This window comes from Eulemur rufifrons, chromosome 15, assembly GCF_041146395.1.
Source record: "Eulemur rufifrons isolate Redbay chromosome 15, OSU_ERuf_1, whole genome shotgun sequence".
NCBI classification, from domain to species: domain Eukaryota; kingdom Metazoa; phylum Chordata; class Mammalia; order Primates; family Lemuridae; genus Eulemur; species Eulemur rufifrons.
In genome coordinates this window covers 3,549,047-3,570,333 of record NC_090997.1, presented here as the reverse complement: position 1 = coordinate 3,570,333, position 21,287 = coordinate 3,549,047, and the positions used below count along the sequence as shown (strand labels likewise).

The following is a 21,287-nucleotide window of genomic DNA, read 5'->3' as shown; positions in this document are numbered from 1 at the left end:
TAAATGAAGCACTTAGCGGATTACGAGACTTGGATGATGGTTCTTGCCTGTGGCTTCTCCTTCCTGACCCCTCCCTAGTGAGTCCATCCTCGCTGCAGACTCCGGCTGTTTTTGCTTCTGTGTCTGCACCTTCAGCCCAGACCCCTTTTGGAAACCGGGGAAGCTGGTCCCCAGAGGCAGAGCGTGATTTGTGAGGGGACCTGGGCAAGAGGAGCATAGTAGCTCACGGGAACCGAGCAGGGACAGGTGCCCAGGAGCACACAGGCCAGAAGCTGCTTGTGAGAAGTCAGGGAAGGGGTCGCCATCGACCGGCTGCGTCAGGGAGCTGCTGAGCGCTCACTGTGTGCACCAGGAGGTAAGAACCCACACTCTCCACAAAAGGAAAGCTTAGTCCAAGTCCTTTATCTTGACTTAAAGATAACTTAAGATAAAACCCCAACCCATAATGTTGGATTTTAAAACAAAGACCTGTGTTTGAAAGAGTGCTACCCATATTGGTTTGGTCTTCTATCAACGTGGATGCACTCCCACTGTGGGAATTAGGACAGGAGGGCTAGGTGGGCGGATGCATGCAGACTTAGAGGATAAGTCTCCACTGTTTGAGTCACTGAAAAGGCCAAGCCATGTTTGGTACTTGCTTTTAATAAGTTATATGCTGAGTCAGTGCTATGTAAATACGGGTCATACAACCCAGATTCACAGTCTGTTCCCCACTGAATAACCAGGAATAATGGTCCTGGACCTAAATGCACGAAGGGACCAAACACGGCTATGGGGCAGCCCGCTGAGATACAGTAAGTCAGAAGTCCATGTCCAACTGGCCACTTCTCAACAGTTAAGATATCCATCCCCATTTTCATGTTTTCCTTCTTGCCTACGAGTAACCAGCAGCGAATTTCTTCATAACTCCTACTGTTTACCAAACCCTCAGAGAAAAACAATGGCAGAGATGACTTGGTGCATATTCTTAAAACAAACAATAATGTGGGTTTTTATTATTTATGGGGCTAAGGAGAAGGGAACTTGGTTGGAGGCCCATGAGAGCAAGCGTGCATTGAATCAAACAGCAGAACCAGAGAAACTGGCTTCAGAGCAAATACTTGGCAGCAACATCCTCTTGGGAAGCTGGGGGTCTGTCCCAGAGCCAGCCTCCAGGACTAAGAAACACAGAAAAACGCTTGTTCCAAGGCACATGTAGTTTTTCAGGTTAGGTCAGGGACTCTGTGGGAGTAAAAGACAAACGTTACCCAGGTTGCTGACCTCGCTGCCTCTAAGTCCCAGGAGAGAAAAATTACGGTGAGAGACGGAGACTGGGCCTGATTAAGAGCAGAGTTTATCTCGGCCTCCCTCACCGGTGGAGCAGAGTCATGCCCTTTCCCCACACTCGCCCGAGGGCTGAGGTTGACAGAGACTTTCAGGCCTGAGACTGTCTTCCCAGGAGGGACCTCAGCATCGCAGTGCAGAGAAAGCACAGGTCCTTCTGCAACCCTCGCCCTCAAGGACACTGAAGCAGGAACACTACCTGTTTACGGAGAGCCTCGTTGGCCTGAAATGAAAAGAGGGAAGGGAATGGATTAACCATCAAAAGCACCTTAGACAATTAGAGAAACTTTCCCATCTCATGTTCCATTGTCCGTCACTCGATGGACGCCCTGACGGGCAGAGTAGAGGGGATCCCCTGAGTCTCACTGTGCTAAGATCCCAGCCCGGGGCTCCCCCTCCCTACGGGCCGCCTCTGCTCCCCGACCCGCTCCCCATCATCCGATGTCAGTGGGCTCCAGAAGTCTCTGGCATTGTTTTGTGTCTCAGCCCCTCAGCAGGGAAGGTGGGTAAGGCAGGGGAAAGGCAAGTCCCAGGCACCTCGCGGGCTTCTCACCTTTCCTGCTCCTCCAGTGCAGGAATAGGCCCACCCCAAAGGTGACGAGCCCCAGCACAAGGCCCCCGGCTCCCGTCAGGGTCTTGCTCCGGGCGGAATCCGACTGTGCCTCTGGGAAGAACAGACCCGGGGTCAGTCTCACCTCCACCTGCGGCACCCCTGCTCAGGTCCTGTCTGAGACCCCGGAGCCTGATGTAGAATATCAGCACGAGGACGGTGAGGGCTCACACCTCGGATAAGGAGGAAATTTAGAGAGACCCACCCCCTCAATTCTGGAACTTAGGGTGTGACCTCGGCAGGGGGACAGATGCTGACTCTGGCAGTTGCCTCTTAAAATAACTAAGAATAGGCTGAGAGGCAGAAAGAAGAGAACAGTCCCGTGGGGGAGGGCAATTCAGGAAGGTATCTGATTCCCTGGATTCTCTGACGACAAGGGAGAACTATGAATCCTCAAGATCCCCTAGGCCAGGGACAGGCAAGTTCCCATGGCCACCAGCTTAAAACTACACTCGGGGGCTGGTGTAGAAGAAAGATGGGGCGGATATGGCCCAGGGTGTAGGCACAGAGCCAAGATGAGTGGGCCCCAGAGCCAGAGAGTCCCTGCTCCTCAGAGGCGGGGTCTGGAGGGGTCATCAGGGAGCAACGCACTCCACTCCACGGTGACAGGACTGTCCAGGCTGGGGTGCTCCACTTGGCAGGTGTAGACATCTCCCTGCTGGGGGGTCATTTCCAGCATCACCAGGATCTGGAAGGTCCAGTCTCCGTTCCGGATCAGGTTGGTGGACACGACCCCAGCTGTTTCCTCCTGTCCATTGAGGAACCACCGGACCTCAATGCTGCCTGGGTAGAAATCTGTCACGTGGCAGACAAGCAGGTTGTGGTGCTGCAGGGGCCCCTTCTTGGAGGGGGAGACGTTCACTTTAGGCTGGACTAGGAGTGGGGAAGAAAAAAAACAGAGTAGCATTTGAGATCATTATTATTTATTAGACATGTTCATTATGGAATCCATTGGTAGATGCTTAAAACATGAATGATGTGATTAGTATGTCAGATAAGGGTGGTACCGAAAAGAAAAATAGACTCTCAAATAGAGCATGCAGAATCTTCAATAAAATAATAAGTATTGAAGAAAATAGAGAGACATAAAGAGTACTTTGTAGCAGATTTAGGAGAAATTTTAAACTGTAAGCAATTGATTAACAGTCTTTGGACAAAGAATATTTAATTAGCTGTGAAACTACCTATCTTTTTAATGTTCTATCTTGATGTAAAGTATGCAAAATTTGCTCTATTTCTTGAAATTAACATATACAGACAATGTCATTCTCTTGGTCTATTAATTCATAGAAAATAAAATGAAGTGAGCTTTACATGATTTATTCTGCAAATAACCTATGTATCTTCCTGCCTCTCCTACAAAAACTCAAAATCTTCATTTTTACAGTAATATTCCCAAACTCAGTGTTTTGAGCCCCTACATGCTTGATTAGTGGAAATCCCGTCCTTTTCCAAGTTCCTCCTCTGGGAACCGTCTTTCCTGTCCTGCGGGACCCACAGATGACCAGGCGATGCCTGCACCTGGGCCGCTCTCCATTTGCTGTCCCCGTCCTCCTCGTCCTCCTCGCTCCTGGGCAGCTTGTGGGTCAATTTCCATGCTGCCGCCTGCAGTTTGTCTTTCGGGTCTCTGCCACCAGCACCCTTTCCTCTCCAGAAGGCAGAAAAGATGCAACTGCCCCAGAGAACAGCCCATTCACAGGAGGTTCCCGAATCTGAGCTTCTCGGTCCTTACTCACTGAGTTCTTTCCTTTCTACTTTCTGCTTCCCAGAGACACAAATACCCTGATGGGGCTGGGCCAGGTACAAGTGCAGTCTGGAACTAACCCACAACCTTTACCCCTGTGGTATTTCTGCGTTCTGTCCAGACTTATCCCAGTCGCCAGGCTTTTCCGCTCAGTGTGATTGGACTTTAGAGGCGCCTTGTGTTTTCACTCTAGTTCAATCACCTCTATAAACTCCAAGTCCTTCAGACCATTCAACTCATGTCTGAATCCCGATTGGGGATCACATTTCATTTCTGCCCCACAGGGAGTCATAAACATCAGGGGGTGCACCTCGGTGTCTATTTTAAAGTCCCAGAACATTCCATGGGACGTGCTTTGCTCAATATTCTGCCAGGCGCTGGTCAGCTGGGCATACCTAAGAGACCTCCAGGGGGCGCTGGAGCTCAGGCTCAATCCCAATGGGGTCTTGCTATGTTTCCCAGGCTGGTCTTGAATTCCTGGTCTCAAAGAATCCTCCTGCCTCTTCCTCTCAAAGTGCTAGGATTCCAGGTGTGAACCAGCGAGCCGGGTCCACGTAAGTTTTCTTTGGACACTTCTCTCAACTAATTACTTCGGCAACTTTCCTAACCCATGTCATTCTCCCTATCCCTACCCAATTTGTCCACCATCTCACTCTTAGCACGTGACCTTACCTTCCACTTACCTCCCCAGGAAGAGAAATGAGAGGTGTGACTTCCCCAATCCCTCCCTTCACCCCCCTCTATGCTTTCCTTTTTCTCTCCGACAAGGCCCTTGTTTTGCCCAAGTCTCACGCCCCACCCGACACTGCCATTGACTCAGGTCTCCTCGGCTCCCTGCACCAGGCTCCCCCACCCTACAGGGTGACAGGAGAAGCCAGTGCTCCTCTCGCCCATCCTTGAAACGTCCTCCTGACTCTGCACACGCCTCTTCTTCCCTTCACACTCAGACTTCCTGAAGGAACAGCACCATTCAGCTCCACCACTCCGTGCCAGCCACGCGGAATCCAAGACAGATACCCCAGCCCAGAGGCCCTGATGCCCCACACCCACCCTCATCTTCCCCCACCGCTCTCCCCAGGCCTCCCTGGTTTCCCAGCCCACCTTGCAGCTTCTGTCTGCTCGGCCTCCCTAAGTCACGGCACCGCTGTCTACTGTGCTGCCCAGGTCACCTTCTCTGCCTCAGCTTCCAGGACACTTCTCTGCCCGGGTGCTCCTCACAGCGCCCTTGCTTTTTGGTCTCCTTCCCAGGCTGTGCTCTCTTAGCCACATCACCACGTCCAGTTCCCAGGATCCAGGCCTTTGCCCTCTTCCCACGGGATCCCCTGTCCCCAGATGGTCTCCTGGAGCCCAGCTGTCCTCCCTGGCTCCAGACCCCCCCCCTACACTGTCCATTAGGCGTCCTCTGTTCCCACAAGCGCCACCAACTCGCCAAGTCCCCCAAGTCTCCTCTCTGCATGGCCCGCTGTGCCTGGGGTACCAGCTCTGTCTCCTTCTCCACAGGACAGCCCTGCACGTGTGCCTGTCTCCTGGTTTCCCTCAGCCCACGCCAGGTCGGCTGCCAGGCCTGAGGATCTGTCTGCCTCCATCTCCCCTCATTCTGTGCTCGGCCCAGGTCAGGCCTCGCTCCCGGGACAAGCCTCCCGCCTGGCTGGGCGCCCCCATCATCCTCAGCCCCCAAGGCCCCTTCCCGCCCCCCGCGACGGCCCCTGAGGAGGCCTAGGTCTCCCTGCCATCTGGACCTGGGTCCCCTGGCTGCCCCAGCCCCGGCCCGAGGCCTCACCTTGGCGCTTCAGGGTGACGGCCTCGTCCAGCTCATAGTTGTGTCTGCACACCCTGTCCACCTCGGCCCGCTTCTGCTCCAGGAGGTCCTTCTTGCTGTTCCAGGACTCAGCAATTGGCCGCCCCAGCTCTGTGACCGCCTGGAACAGGCCCACGTCGCTGTCGAAGCGCATGAACTCCTCGCGGTTATAGATGTGTCTCTCCACGAGGCGCTGCGTCCCGTTCCAAGCGTAGCACACCGGCTGCCACTGATGCACGTAGTTCTCTGCGGGGCGGGACGGCGCTGAGCCCCCGCGCCACGTCCCACCTCTGTCTCTCTCAGTATTAACTCTTCTGCCCAAATCTTCCCACTCTGGATTGGACTGTTTGGATTTTAAAGCACTGTTTTTCCTGATACTGAGTTAGGCCATCTTAGGCGGCCACACAACCTTCCTAGGCCTCAGTGGCCCCATGAAATGAGAGGATTTGCTGAGTCGCAATGGGACTCCCTGCTCAGGGGTGGTTCAGTGTCATTAGAGAGGGGTGGGCACCCTGAGGAGAAAGTGGTCACTTCTGCTGGCACCTGGAGGAGGAGAGGGGAGACATTTCCTGTCGGGTGGGGACTGGGGCGGGGAGGAGCTGGGGACAAGGAGGGCAGCCCTGTTCTCTCTGTCCCAAGCCCTGCCTGACGTTTCCATCCTGGTGACAATAGGGACACAAGTGTCACCGCCTCCACCAAGCCATCCCTTATTTTTCTCTTTCCCTTTCCCACAGCCAGGAGCTCTCTTCTCTGCCAGTATCTTGACTATGCCTCAATTTGCTCTCCTTTTCCACGCTGCAAATGTAGCAATGCATTTCTTAAAACTTTCTTAAAGCTTGGTATATAAGAGACTTTCTAGCCTGGAAGTTAATGTTGTCTTTGCACTTTTCAAACATGGCTATAGAAAGAATGGATCTCGGGAGGTGTGAAAAGTCACCACAACACACAGAGACCAATGGCGGGGGATCCCTTGTGTTTATCGGCATTGGTGGTGTAATTTCATACAGAGGAATGTGGCAGCCTCTGCCACGTGCTCCTCTTGCTAGGGACAGCCACCAGCAGTGCCTGCAGGCGCAGGTGTCCACAGAAGGAGCAGTGACCCAGCACAGCCCTGTGTGCTTAGGCCTGCTCTGTGCCCGGTTACATCGGGGAAATTGAAGTGGTGTGATGATGGTTTTGCATATGTTTCATCCTCTACAAATTAACACCTTGAGCTGAGACGTTCCTCTCTTCTATGTTCGGTATCTAACATAGCTCAGTCAATTTTTCCCTATTAGTGAATGAATGAACCAAGAAATAAAATAATTGATGTTCCTGGAACGTTAGAGGGAACTCCAAAAAGTTTATGAGGCATGTTTTTAAAATAGCAGTCTCTGTTACTTCATCACACAGAATTTCAGACATGTCAGTGCTAGGCACGATCAGTCACACACTCGGAGAGCACATTTAGTGCGCAGGTGTGGCGCTGCTGCACGTGTGCTTTTACAGGGGATGCTCACCTGGTTCGCACTGTCGGGGGAGACTGAGAGGGAGTGGGAAAGGTTAAAGCCTAATTTAAGATTTTAAATTAGGCCTCTGGATCCTTGATCCTTTTCACTGTATCCAAGTTTTTCAGAACAAATGCTTTTAATAAAGGGATTTGTCCTGTGAAGTTTGGATTCGGTCATGGGTTGCACTTGGTGGCCACATGTGGCCTTGAGGCCTCAGGTTCCCCACCCCTGGATGGGGAGCCCCAAACCGTAGAGGCAGGCACACTGTCTCCTCTAGCTTCAAATACTGGGGAGCCTTCCTGAGGGTAGAAGAAAATAAACCTGGGGTTTCCAGGAGCAAGAAGGAGGTGGTTTCAGAGGTGATCTGTCTGCTACCTCTGTCACCATGGTGATGGCCTGAAAAACATGGGTTCCTTTGGGGAATTAGGTCCCACCTCACCCCTCATTAGCAGCTGAACAACAAGCGGCAGAGGATGGTGGAGAAGGGGTGTGACTAGCCTCGGGGACAGGAGAGTGTTTCCTTAGTGTACAGTGTCATTGCAAAGGCCGGATCCGTCTCTAGACTCAGGTATCCTGACCTGCCTGTTCCGCTGGTGCCTTGGGCCCCAGCCCCCAAATCTCCCAGGCCCGTCACCGCAGCCGCCTTCTGTCCACGTTCCTTCCCCTCTGCCCTCCCTAGTAACTGCCCACTCTCAACGTGCATCCTGTGATTTTACTCTGCTAGTCCTCGTTTCTCCTCCTCATTTATCAGAAAGGGAACATTTTTCACTCAAGAATAACAGTTTTCAAACTATTTATGGCACTATTTAGCTTTTTAAATGGAAAAGTTACCTGCAGAGCAGACATAAGTAATCGGTGGTTTTATTGTGTAATTTAAAATCATTTTTCTGTGTGTTTAAGAAACTATCCTGTCTGTGGAACCCTTGACAGTTGAATGACCCAGAGCACAGTTTGAAAACCACTGATCTATGTGAATTCATCTCTCATTCAGAACAAAGTATATTTTAAAAATTGCAGGAGGATATCATGGAGGCAACATGATATAAGACAAAGAACACATTGCAGGTCTGGATTCCAGTCCCAGGACTACAACTTATAGCTACATAGTCTTGGCCAAGAAATCGCCTTCTAAGTCTCCGTTTCTTGAAATGTAAAATATTAACATTACTAGTAGTAACACCGTTTACCTTGCAATAGTATTGTGAGAATGAAATGCGTTAACATATGTAAAACATGTAGCATTGTGTCTGGCTCTGCTCAATACATGTCAGTTCCCTTCCCCTTTACACCGTGTGATCTGTTTCAATATGTGCGAAAGTCTAAGAAATGCGCGGGAGGGAGGAACTAGCTCAGCTCAGGGGCTACTGGAAAGTCTCAAGGACAGTTGCCAGGTGGACCAGACCTTGACACTGAAAAGTTTGTGTTGACTATTTGCTGACTGTATCTTCTGGCCTCTCTTTTGTCCTGGTAATTCTACTTGGAGGAAGAAAATGACAGAAGAGAAAGGACACGAAGACCCCAATGCACAGGGATCTTCTGCAAGTGCCAGCTGGTGCGACAGGAGGACTTGGGGCATGGCCCTACAGCCCCGGGTAGTGGGTGTGGCGATGGGGGAACTCAGCCTCGAAAAGCCCATTTTAAAAGTGTGTCAGAAGCAAAAGGATGTCCCCTGCACGATTCTGGTTTCTTCCAGTCCATCTGCTCTGTCCATAATGCCCCTGTCGGGTTGTGTCAACCAAGCTTTTCTAGCCCAGCCCCTTCCAGCCAAAGCCTGGCCCCTCAGGCCTCTTCTCTCCTGCCCTGTGTGCGGTTGAGGATCTGTGTGGAGCAGGCAGGGAAGCGTGGAATCTGCCCCGCCCACGCTACCCACACTCCCCGAGCAGGGTGCCTGGCAACCCACCCTCAGTCCCTGTCCCAGGCCTGCACGTCCTCATCTCATTCCTCCTGCACATCTCAAACCACCCTCTGCCCTCCAGCCCGCTCACTGCCCACCACCACACGCACCCCTCTGCTGTGTGATCGCCCTGCCTCTGGCTTTCCCTGGTGGCTCTGAGGCTGCCCCTTATCCTGCAGGACAGCTCTGACTATGGGATGCTGGCACTTTGTCCCCTCGCCTCCTGCTGGGCACTATGCAGTGTCATCAGACTCTGCTCTGGCCTCCTCTCTTCCCAGCCCCATCCCTGTCCACTTCCCAGGATTCCGAGGGCATGGTCCCCACAGCTGAGCCATCCTGCTAGTGAGTTCTCAGCACCGTCTGTGAGCACACGTGCAAGTCTCTGCCCTTCTCAGCCAAGGGACCTGCGGTGGGGGCGGGGGGCCTTGGGGCTGATGGCTGTACCCGAGATGCCAGTGCTGTTACCCCTGGAACAGGGGAAAGCGCAGCGAGGACAGTGCAGCCTTCCTCTGTCCCAGGAGGGCTGTGGAGGGGTGTAAGAGAGGGAGGATCTATGCGGGAAAGGGGAAACTAAGGCTCCTACTTCACAGCCCTTCCTCTCTTGCTGTTGCTGTGAATTTGGACTAGAAAGTTAAGAAGCATCTTGAGAGGGAACCAGGACTGTAGAAGCCACGATATTGCAGCAGCCACAGGGAGGCAGCGTGAGGAAGAGGCTCTTGCCTCAGTTGCCGCTGCCTTGGCTGTCTGATAACCCGCACTCAGCCTCTTGCACACGCCTACCCGTCCTCCTCTGGTTCTTGCTAGGAGTCTCAGCCCAGCCTGGTTCTCTAACCAGGTCCTGGGAAGGTTGGGAGAAACACCTTCGACCAGAGCGCTGTCAGGCCCTGGAAGCAGAGGCTGTCGCGCCCCTTCCTCCCCTCTTGCCGCCACTGTCGGGGCATGGGCCCCGCTCTGCCCAGGGGAATGGAAGGCCCCCTCCTGCGCACCGAATGGGCACAGTGCTCCTCCGAGCCCAGACGCCCTCAGCTAAGGGCTCCCTGCCCGAGTCCCCTCAAGGTTGTGATACAGATGCCGGGATGCCCAGAGGCTGAAACCTGCCGGCCTCTCTCTGTGGAAACCTGGTCCCTCCAATGTCATCCCAGACCTCTTGGCCCCATTTTCCACCACAGACAGACATGCCTACCACTTGGCACCTCTGCCCAACTCGCATGCCTGTGTCCCTGGGAGAGGGAACGGGCCTGCAGGACGCCAACCTGCCCTATGGGGTGAGTCTGCTCCTCTAGCTGGCCAGGGAGGACGCTGGCCTGTCTCAGAGTCTGGTCCCTGAAAGAGAAAGTCTCCTAGTTGTTTTCGCTGAGACAGAACTCCAGCAGTAGTTGCTCTGTGCTTACCTGGAGTGGCCCTGCCCTGGACCACGGGCTTGAGCAGTACCGCCAGTAACACCGTCAGAGCCGCTGTCCAGGGGCCCTCCGGCACCTGCAGGACCATCATGGAGCTGAAAAGGGTGGTAGAATGTGGAGAGTTGCAGTCAGGAAAAGAAGGACTCAGTAAATGGAGCTCCCGTCTGAAATATTAGAGACCATGAACCAAATGGTCTCAGGTGGCCCTGGGATTGGGCAGACTCTGAGAAAAAGAACCAATAGGCACTGAGCCTTGTATGAGTCATCACTCACTGGGCAGACGGTTGGTGTGAAAGGTCTGACAATGACAAGTGTGTGATGCAGGGAAGATGACAGATGGAGGACAGTGATCCTCATTTTATTAACGACAGGTGGGAAAGTCATGAGGTTGTGGGAGATGCTGTGTTTTCTTGCCTCTGAAGGTGATCTCAAACATTCTGCTGGCACATCTATGGGGACCGTCACTCCCCCAACCCTGTCCCACGTCACACACGCACAGGACATGACATGGGGTGGAACGAGATCTATCTCAGTGTGTAAAGCGTCATTCAGTGACATGATTTAAAGTGATTAGAGTGCCCATCCCAGACCTCAAAATGAGACCTGGAGTCTGTCCTGCCTTTGCTCAAGGGCATGTTAAGGATCAGCATCCATCCATGTTTTCTTTCTCCCAGAGGTCTGTTCGTCTTGAGATGTGCAGGGGACATGGGGTCCTTCCACAGGACTGTCATTAGGGTTGGCAGGGCTCAGTCTAGGGACCTTTCACCTGAGAGTATGGACATACTAGCTGTACTACCAAGTAAGAATGCAACTTTAAGTTCATTGCCTCATTTGGCCTTCGATTCTTTGTCTTCAATTCTGGATGATATAATCTGCTTTTACAGCAATGCATTGAAGGTCAAACTAGATGAACAGATCTGAGATTGCTTTGGAAACGCAAAGTTCACAGGGTATGTAAAAAGACCTGTAAACTAGGAAGGAAATGAAAAAAAATCATCAAAGACCCTACCTCCTCCAAAGCATGTGATTCTCTTGTATTAATAGTGAATATTTTTCTAAACTTTCAAAGAATATTACACACTTACAAATGTGATTCTGTTAGATCACCAATTCTAACAAAGAAAATGTCAACTGGCAACATTTCTTTATATAGATATTAAAATGTAAATAAAATGCTAGCATGTGAAATGGCAAGAAAAAAGAATTATATAGCATAAGGTTTCAATTAGGCTGGAATGCAGCAGCATCATCATAGCTGACTATAATCTCAAACTCCTGGGCTCGAGTGATCCTCCCACCTGAGCCTCCTGAGTAGCTGGGACTACAGGCATGCACCACCATGCCCAGCTAGTGGTGTGATTTTTTTGTAGAGATGAGGATCTTCCTATGCTGCCCAGGCTGGTCTCGAACTCCTGGGCTGAAGTGATCCTCCCATCTTGGCCTCCCAACATTCTGGGATTACAGGTATGAGCCACTGTGCCTGGTCTGTAATTTATATTTAGAATGGACATTAATAATACTAGCAAAGGTATCCAAGAATAGAAACATACTAAACATAAACTTCATTCAAGTTAATTAAAACCTACAAGGTGAAACTATAAAACTTCTACATAAAAGAGTAAATAAGAGTAGATATCTCAGGCAGGTGGGCCTGAATAAAGATCAATTATATTCTCAATCAGCTAGTGCATTTGTCCCTAAATACCAGCAGAATACTTTTGTAACTTGATGAAATAACTTTAAATAGTTTAGAAATAAATAGTGGACAAAAAGATCATCTGAATGTCCAGGATGGGGGTAGGTGTGAGGAATGAAGGGAATTATATAAAACATTTGGCATCAGAAGAATGTGTGACTTGTCTTGTAGAGCCTCTTTCTCTAACTCTGAAAATGAACTATGAATCAGGGTTCCCTTGCCCATGCTGGTCCCTGAAAATTCTCCCCGGCCCTTCCAGTGTTCGCTCTACCCAGCAACAGATTATGTCAGTTCTGTTATTTCTCTGATTGGTTAAGCCTAGCCATGCTGATTCCTCTCCACCCAGTTTGGGCATTTTCGGGTGACAGAAACCCACAATTTCAGAACTCTTGTCTGCCCCCAGCCTGCCTCAGTGCCTCATTACTGTTCCTCTACTCACAGTCGTCAACTGCAGACCCCACAACGTGTTCCCTGAAGAGAGAATGTTCCAGAGCAGAGCTGTGATCCTGAGAGCCCTCTCCTTGGCTTTCCTGCTGCGTCTGCAAGGAGCTGGGGCCATCAAGGGTGAGAGCCAGGGGGGTGTGGGAGCATCGAGCGAGAGGTGGGGGCAGGCCACCGTGAACTGTTTCAGGAATTAGAGATTTTAGGACTCGTTGATTTATTTTCTTCTATGTCCGTTTTCTCTCTTCTTTCCCTAGTGTGGGGTTTACCATTGGTCCTTCTTGGTCCAATGATAATAATAGCAATAGCAGCCACAATTTACTAGACACCTGTTTAATTTCTTTCCCATTTACATTTCACAAGGACCTTCAATGAAGATATTATTACCTCCATTTTAGAGGTGAAAAAACTGAAGGTCAAAAAGATTAATATATTATCTAAGGTTACACACCAAGTCGAAGAGCCAAGGTTTACGTCCAGACCCAATTCTGATGATCATACTCCCCAGACTTCTGCACACAGTGACTTTCTAGCCCAGCCCTGCAGGGACCCCGCTCCCCTCATATCTCTCCTGGATCCCCAGCCTCTGCTCTGTGTGGCTGCTTCTGAGGGACCCAGAGTTATGGGCTCCGTGTGCTGGAGGCTAGGAGAGCAGGTGCTAGGAGTCTTCCTGTACTCTTCCTGTCTCCCAGGACCCGAGGACCCTTCCCTGGTCTTTGTGGGTGGCCCACAAGCTTCCTTTCTCAGGACAGCAGTGTTGCATGTTTTTGTTCACCTTGTGATTCAGGTCTTGAAGACCCAGGGGACCACTGGGAGGCCCAGATTTTGGATAACCACAAGGACTCAGCCAGAGATTATAAATGGTGATGAATACACTTTCTTCTGTGGCTGACATCAGCGGGCATCAAGCCTGGGCATGATATTGTCATCCAAAAATCTAGTGATGTGAAGGATTAGAATTTATAACATAAAAGATGCACCCTGGCCCCCAGGTAACTTTATTTAAGGTGTGGGGTCCAAGGGTGTGAAGAAGTAAAAAGGAGGTTGGGGAGAACCAGGAGTACTTACCTAGTGCCCTGATGGTCACTTTGTACTACAATATACACCGTAATGAACATATCATCACATAGATATGATACTTTTTAGGATCCTTGGTAGATATTACTAATTAACTCAGCTGTATCTGCAGTGCTTCCCTCCCCTCTTGTTCCTTCTCTCTCAACATATAAACATATTCTTTATCCTAAAAACATAAATATGAACCAACCAATACAAAACAACTTTGCCTTCACTCTGCATCCTACCCTTGTAGCTAAACTTCTGAGTTTTGTCTCCAATACAGTACTGAGCATACTTGTGTCTTAGCTGTCAGGAACCTCTATGTAAGATCAAATCCAGTGGGTACCTCAGTATCTCTCTGACTTGAGTTCTTGATAATATTTGCACTGTAATCCACTTTTTTCTGGTTTCTTTTCTTTTTTCTTTTTTTTGGAGACAGAGTCTCACTCTGTTGCTGGGGCTGGAGTGCCGTGGTGTCAGCCTAGCTCACAGCAACCTCAAACTCCTGGGCTCAAGCGATCCTACTGCCTCAGCCTCCCGAGTAGCTGGGACTACAAGCATGCGCTACCATGCCCAGCTAATTTTTTCTATGTGTGTTTTTAGTTGTCCAGATTATTTCTTTCTATTTTTTAGTAGAGACGGGGTCTTGCTCTTGCTCAGGCTGGTCTCGAACTCCTGACCTCGAGTGATCTGCCCGCCTCGGCCTCCCAGAGTGCTAGGATTACAAGTGTGAGCCACCATGCCCGGCCTTTTTCTGGTTTCTTATTGGAACTTTTTTTTAAAGATCCTCCTTTAACTTACTCTGTCCTTATTTTTCTCATATTTTTCTGGATCCTCCATATTTTCCTTTGAAAATGCCACTTAATTATCATGTTCCCCAGAGCTATATCTGCTGCTCTCTGCAAGTCTTATTTTTTGCACTCTTCCTGGAAAAGTTCATCTAGCCTTCACCTGCCACTGATGGCTCTCAGTTCTCTGGGCCAAACGCCTCTCCTGAGATGAGCCATCGTATACAACTGTCTATGTGTCATTTCTACTTAGATGACTTTTGAGTATTCTGAATGCAATATGTCCTACACTGAACTCAATATCTTCTCCCAATCCCACTATCTTCTTTTATTACCCATTCAAATTAATGGAATCAAGATGATTGCAGTGGGTTGGGGACATGTTGGCCAAAGGATACAAAATTTCATTTAGATAGGAGGAATAAGTTCAAGAGTTCTCTTGTACAACATGGTGACTATAGCTAATAACAATGTATTGTATTCTTGAAAATCACTAAGAGAGTGGATTTGTGTTCTCACCACAAAAAATGGCTGTGAGGTAATGCATATGTTAATTAGCTTGATTTAGCCATTCCATTATGTATACATATTTCAAAACATGTTGTACACAATAAATATGCACAATTTTTGTCAACTAAAAATAATTAGAGGCCAGGCGTGGTGGCCTGAAGTCCGTTTGCACTCTTATTCATCTATCATTCTAAACCAGAAGCTCTCATATATTCATTGCTGTATTTAATGATGATATTTGCTTTTATCCTTTTATCTTTGCTTCTTCTTGCAAACTAATAAAGACCTAAGAAAAAATAAATTAAATCCCGCAGGTGTTTTGAACTCTGCAACAATTTGTAGTTCCATCAAAAACAAAATAAAAACCTAAATTAAGAAAAAAGTTTGGAACCAATGCCAAAATAACTGTACTATACTCTTGAATTTAATATGCCTAAAATGAAAACTATTATCAACAAAGCCATACACTCTGCAGTTTCATGTTCACAGAAGAAAACAGAAATTTAAAGACTGTAAAGAGGACGAAAATTTGAAGGATGTTTTCTTCTCTCGCGCGATTTTCTATCTTTTCTCCCTTTTCTGTAATAAGAAAATAAAGTTTCTGCCTCCCCTGCTCCTATAATTCTAAAGATAATTTTACACCTGTGGTCCTAGAAGAATTGAAATCTTATGGGGAGACAAAAACTTCTCTGCTAGTTCCACCAATGACTGTGTAAACTCATGCAGTTTGCTTAACCTCTCTGCATTTCCTGATCTGTAAAACAGTATGTTACGTATTTGCTTCATAGGGTTATTGTGACAATTGAATGAGTGAAATATGTGAAGTATTTAGAACGACACCTGGCACATAGTAAGCGTTCAGCAAATGTTACTTGTTATTGTTTTTTTTTTTTTTTTTTTTTGAGACAGAGTCTCACTCTGTTGCCTGGGCTAGAGTGCTGTGGCGTCAGCCTAGCTCACAGCAACCTCGAACTCCTGGGCTCAAGCGATCCTCCTGCCTCAGCCTCCCGAGTAGCTGGGACTACAGGCATGTGCCACCATGCCTGGCTAATTTTTCTACATATATTTTTGGCTGTCCATATAATTTCTTTCTATTTTTAGTAGAGACGGGTCTTGCTCTTGCTCAGGCTGGTCTCAAACTCCTGAGCTCAAACAATCCGCCCACCCCGGCCTCCCAGAATGCTATGAGCCACCGTGACCGGCCTCTTGTTATTGTTACTGTTACTATTTCGGGGCAGTCAGGATGTCCAGACTTTCAAACACCAGGAAGCAGCTTGACTTCTCAATGATATTCTCATTTTGTTCCTCCCTCATTTCCTTATAACTGCTCTTGTCTCTTCTGCATCGTCTCCTTTTTCGTGTTACTCTTTCCCCATATGTCCTTCCTTTGACCTCTTTCCTTCTGCCTTTTATGTGCATAAATCTTTATTCATTCTCTGGCCTCCACCACTTACATATTCATACTTACATTTTGCCACGCTTTTCTCTACTTTTATGCAGCAGACCATGTGTCAACTTTTGCTGCGTTTGTACAGAAGCATAGCCCATTAGGAGAGTATATGTTTGAGTTCGATGAGGATGAGCAGTTCTACGTGGATCTGGACAAGAGGGAGACGGTCTGGCATCTGCCGGAGTTTGCCCAGGCCTTTTCCTTTGAGGCTCAGGGTGGGCTGGCTAGCATCGCTATATTGAACAACAACTTGAAGATCCTGATCCAGCGTTCCAACCACACCCAGGATGCCAATGGTACTGCCTGTCCTTGCTTCTTCCTCTACAGCCCAACTGGGAAGGGATGGGAGGGCCCCTCTGCCAGCCCAGAGTGGGAGAACCAGAGGCCCACGGCTGGGCGACCCTCTTCCCCTGAGTGGCCGCGGGCTTATTCCAGTGCAGCCGAGGGCTTCATAGTCCCTTCTCACGCTGGAGAAAGGCTGAGCCTAGTGAGGTTGGCCGGTGGGGTGAGACTCCTGGCTCTGATTCAGGAACCCAGAGGTGCCGTAAGGTCTGAGCCCGACGTGGACAGCACTCCAAAGGTGCAGTCTCTGTGCTTCATCCCAGAACAGGCGACTCACCGGGTCCTGTTTTCCCCCAGAGCCTCCGGAGGTGACTGTGTTTCCCAAGGAGCCCGTGGAGCTGGGCCAGCCCAACACCCTCATCTGCCACATCGACAAGTTCTTCCCGCCGGTGCTTAACGCCACGTGGCTGCGCAATGGACAGCCGGTCACTGAGGGTGTCTCTGAGAGCCTCTTCCTGCCCAGAACAGACTACAACTTCCACAAGTTCCACTACCTGACCTTTGTGCCCTCGGCCGAGGACGTCTATGACTGCAAGGTGGAGCACTGGGGCCTGGACGAGCCATTCCTCGGGCACTGGGGTACGGAGCCCGTTTTCCTCTCCCTAATCTCCCTGGCACCCTCTGCTCCCCGGACCGGTGCCCTCTGCACCAGCTTTGCCCACCCGCCCGTCCCCGAGTGTGAACACGTCACCAACCGATCCATAACCTTCAGCCCTCACGCACATCGCAGGCCGGCCCGCCCTCACTGCACCTTCTGACCCCCCCTTCATTCTTCCGGCAGAGGCCGAGGAGCCCGTCCAGGTGCCTGAGACGACGGAGACCGTGCTCTGCGCCCTGGGCCTGCTGCTGGGCCTGGTGGGCATCATCGCTGGCACCGTCCTCATCATAAAGGCTCTGCGTTCCGGTCGTGACCCCCGTGCCCAGGGGCCCCTGTGAGTTATTGTAGAGATGGGATCTTAGGATACAGAGAACAACAGGAGGGAGCCTGGGATCTGTGCTGTGTGAGGGAGGGAGGAAACACTCAATTTGTAAGTGTACATTGATCTCTTAATGGGTTAGAAGCACGAAGCTGCCTAACAGCAACACTGATAATTTACTGAGCACTTAATATGCTCACACACTGTTCTGAGAACTTACACTTACTAACTCATTTTATCCTCACAAATTCTCTATGAGGTAGGTACTATTACTGTCACCGTTATACAAGAGTGATACTTAAATCTTTGTACATACACAGAGACATTAAGCAACTTGGCCGAGGTCACACGGCTAGGAAGTAGTGGAGTTAGCGTTCCAATCCAGAAAGTCAGGATCCAAGATTGTTTGCTTAACAACTGTCCTACACACTTGGTCTTTTATGAAGAAAAAGAGCAAGTCCAAACTCGCCAAGAGCCCAGAGTCTAGTCGTGAAGCCAGATCCGTATCTCTGTACATAATCACAACACTGTAATAGGTGCCTACAGACTGCCGTCTCTGCTTGGACTCACTGAATGGCAAAGCTCATACAAAAATGCCCCTTCTGGGATCCCATAGTTTTCTAGTTAACATAAAACTTACTATGTTTTATATATTTATATGTTTCTGTAATGCTCTTCCCATTAGCCAGTGATCTTCCATGCGGGTGACCATATCTACTTCATTATCATTATTATCATCATTTGTGCTGGACCACAGGCGCAAAGGGTTAAGTCCATCATGCTCCTCAGTTCATGCATCCCATCATCATGGGATCCGCCAGGTTTTCTCTATTGATTTGTTTGTTCCCTTCTAGCCCTAGATTTAACCTCTTATTCCCACTCCCGTGTTAAACATTCTAATGGATTTGATGAGTTTCCTTTTATTTGCATGTATCCTGTATAACGTAGCATTGTTTCGTGTACATGTATTTTTAATTAACCAAAATGGAATTATATTATAGATCTAATTTTGCACCTCTATCCATTGCTTCCAACTGTTCCATGGTGTTCTACTCTGTACTTCCACCTGTCTGTATTCCCCTCGGCATACCTGGATTACCGCTGGCCCTCCACTATTGCAAGCAATCCTCGTATTCTCATGTGGACTTGCATGTGCCCACGCACCTGCATCCCTGGAATGTATGTTCCCTAGAAAGGGGTTGCAGGGTCACTGAGGATGTAACTCCTCAGTTTGGCTAAGTCCTGCCCATCTGGACACCAGAATGGCCATGCTAATCTGTATTTCCTTTAGCGGCACCTGAAATTTTCTGCAGCCCTTAAATTCATATCAGTACTAGACATCCAGTTTTCTAATTTTTGCCAATTTCATGTGCATAAAGGAATATGCTGTTTTATTTTGCATTCCTTTTCCTTCTTTTTTGGGGGGAGGGTACAGAGTGTCACTCTGTTGCCCCAACTAGAGAGCAGTGGCATCATCATAGCTCACAGAAACCTCAAACTCCTGGGCTCAAGCGATCCTCCTGCCTCAGCCTCCCGAGTGGCTGGGACTACAGGCATGCGCCACCACGCCCGGCTAATTTTATATATATATATTTAGTAGAGATGGGATCTTTCTCTTGCTCAGGCTAGTCTCAAAGTCCTGAGCTCAAGTGATCCTCCCGCCTCGGCCTCCCAGAGTTTTAGGATTACAGGCGTGAGCCACCTCGCCTGGGTGGTTTTGCATTTTTTTAATTACTTATATTAAATAGATTGGTCTGTGTCTGAGTTCTTTCTTATTCATTGTTCTATTTGTCTCTTCCTGTGCCAGTATCCTAGTGTTTTGATTACAAGACATTGTAGTATGTGTAAATATCTAGAACATGTCTTTCTTTTTTTCTTTTTCTTTGTTCAAACACATTTATAATTACTCTCTATGATAATTGATAATTATAACAGAATGAAGTGAACAGAGAGTGTCAGATGTTATGAGGAAGTGTGGAGAGCAAGCCTGAGATGAGGGTGAGGTGAGGGAAGCACTTGCCTCAGGTGTAAAGTTTAGGGGGCACCAAAAGAACTCAGTAATCAAGATAAACCACATTTTAATGAAATATCTTAAAAAATCAAAATTAATGCAAAGACATGATTAACAAAATATCAAAAGAGAAGTATTCAAAGAAAATGGAGAAAAGTAGAGAGGGAGAAAATTAGAATACGCTATCACATAAGCCAAGGAAGTAAAGAATTTCCGGAAGGAGGGAGTGCCGAGCAGCGTCAGATGTTCACCAGAGGTCATATGAGAAAACATGCTTGGTTTGGGAATCCTTTCAAAGAGCAGTTTTACACAATGTGAGCAATTCTCCTTCCTTCATTGCTGTCATTCTGGAGTTGAGCTTCTGCCCTGGCCTAGTAATGTGGCCCTTCCCTTCTCAGAATATTCTAGAGACTTGAAGCGCCTGGGATGCCCCCAAAGTCAGCTGGGGTTTGGGGTGAGATTTGGTCCCTTTAGGGTATCCCTTGACTTCTAACTGCTGTTCACCTGGAGGACCAGGGCACATGCAGGGGTGACCACCGTCTCCCCGGGACCTAAACAGGGCAGAGAAACGGGGGATCAGGTATAACGGCAATGAGGACAGTGGGTCTGAGCTTCAAGTGCTAAACCCAGGGATGACAGTAACTGTGTGTGTCTTGCTGCAGGTGACAAAATTCCTGAAAAGAAGAGGATGTAGGAGAGATCTGAATTCCAGCTGCCCTACAAACTCCCAGTCGAGACTTCCCTTCTCAACACAAGTGCTCTCCACCCGAATGGCTGACTTAACTGCTGACCCTTCAAGTTCTGTCCTTGTGTGGTTTTTCTTGTTTTGTTTTTTTGAGACAGAGTCTTGCTCTGTCATTTTGGTTAGAGTGCCGTGGCGTCAGCCTAGCTCACAGCAACCTCAAACTCCTGGGCTCAAGCAATCCTCCTGCCTCAGGCTCCCGAGTAGCTGGGACTACAGGCATGCACCACCAGGCCTGGCTAATTTTCTTTCTTTTCTTTTCTTTTTTCTTTTTTTTTTTTTGTAGAGATGGGGTCTCACTTTTGCTCAGGCTAGTCTTGAACTCCTGAGCTCAAGCAATCCTTCTATCTCAGCCTCCCAGAGTGCTAGGATTACAGGCGTGAGCCACTGTGCCTGGCCTCTGTCCTTATTTTTTACCTTAAAGCACTCAGCCCTTAATAAAGCTCCTGACAAACAGAAGGCAATGGATACATGTTGATACTTTTGTAGAGTTAGTATAAAGATTACACCTTCATTGGGTTTCCTCTCCTCTGGTCTTCTTTGAAAAACTCTTCACTTCCCTCTTCCTGACACCAATAACTTCTTCAATATTTTAAAGCTGAGAGAGTCTGAATTTTTCTTGCTAAAAGTCTAGGACCAGGTCGCCATATGACTAACTTTTTATAAAGGTGTGGTTTTAAGCTGGGTTGTGGGTATAGTTACTGAAGGTCCTGACCCTGCCTGGATGGAAGGGGTTGAGAATATTGATTCAGCCCCGGGCTCTCCCCTAACTACAGAGCAGCGTGGTGTGGGGAGAGGATAATGGGGGAAATTGTACTTGGATGAAGCTTTGGTTGGATGTACCTTGAAGACCGCAGTGACTGGAGTCTCTGAGGGAGAGATTTGGTCTGTCTGGGTCAGGATTTCAGGCAGGTGTGGATTCCACTCATGACCCTTGAGTTGCCCTCTCTAGGCCGGATTCTGACCAGAGCGATTTCCCATGAAATGTTTTTCACAGGACGAACTGACAGCCAAGAAAGAAAAAAGAAACTGCCCTCATTCATTCCAATTTACACCTCCTAGAGTCACTCTA

General features: G+C 48.9%; 2 protein-coding genes across 2 annotated transcripts; one reads left to right on the top strand and one right to left on the bottom strand.

The window, feature by feature from the left end:
• Positions 1–661: 661 nt before the first annotated feature.
• Positions 662–10,391, bottom strand: LOC138395870 (HLA class II histocompatibility antigen, DP beta 1 chain). Its single transcript, XM_069488899.1, has 6 exons — positions 10,251–10,391; positions 5,458–5,721; positions 2,525–2,806; positions 1,877–1,987; positions 1,523–1,546; positions 662–1,221 (listed from the first exon to the last, which is right to left on the bottom strand). The coding sequence occupies exons 1-5, from the start codon at positions 10,348–10,350 to the stop codon at positions 1,527–1,529; spliced, it is 777 nt and encodes a 258-aa protein (XP_069345000.1). The 5' UTR covers positions 10,351–10,391; the 3' UTR covers positions 662–1,221; positions 1,523–1,526.
• A 1,942-nt stretch (positions 10,392–12,333) lies between these two features.
• LOC138395886 (HLA class II histocompatibility antigen, DP alpha 1 chain) lies at positions 12,334–17,481 on the top strand. The gene is made up of 4 exons (XM_069488933.1): positions 12,334–12,519; positions 16,254–16,499; positions 16,843–17,124; positions 17,327–17,481. The coding sequence occupies exons 1-4, from the start codon at positions 12,438–12,440 to the stop codon at positions 17,479–17,481; spliced, it is 765 nt and encodes a 254-aa protein (XP_069345034.1). The 5' UTR covers positions 12,334–12,437.
• The last annotated feature ends 3,806 nt before the right edge of the window (positions 17,482–21,287 follow it).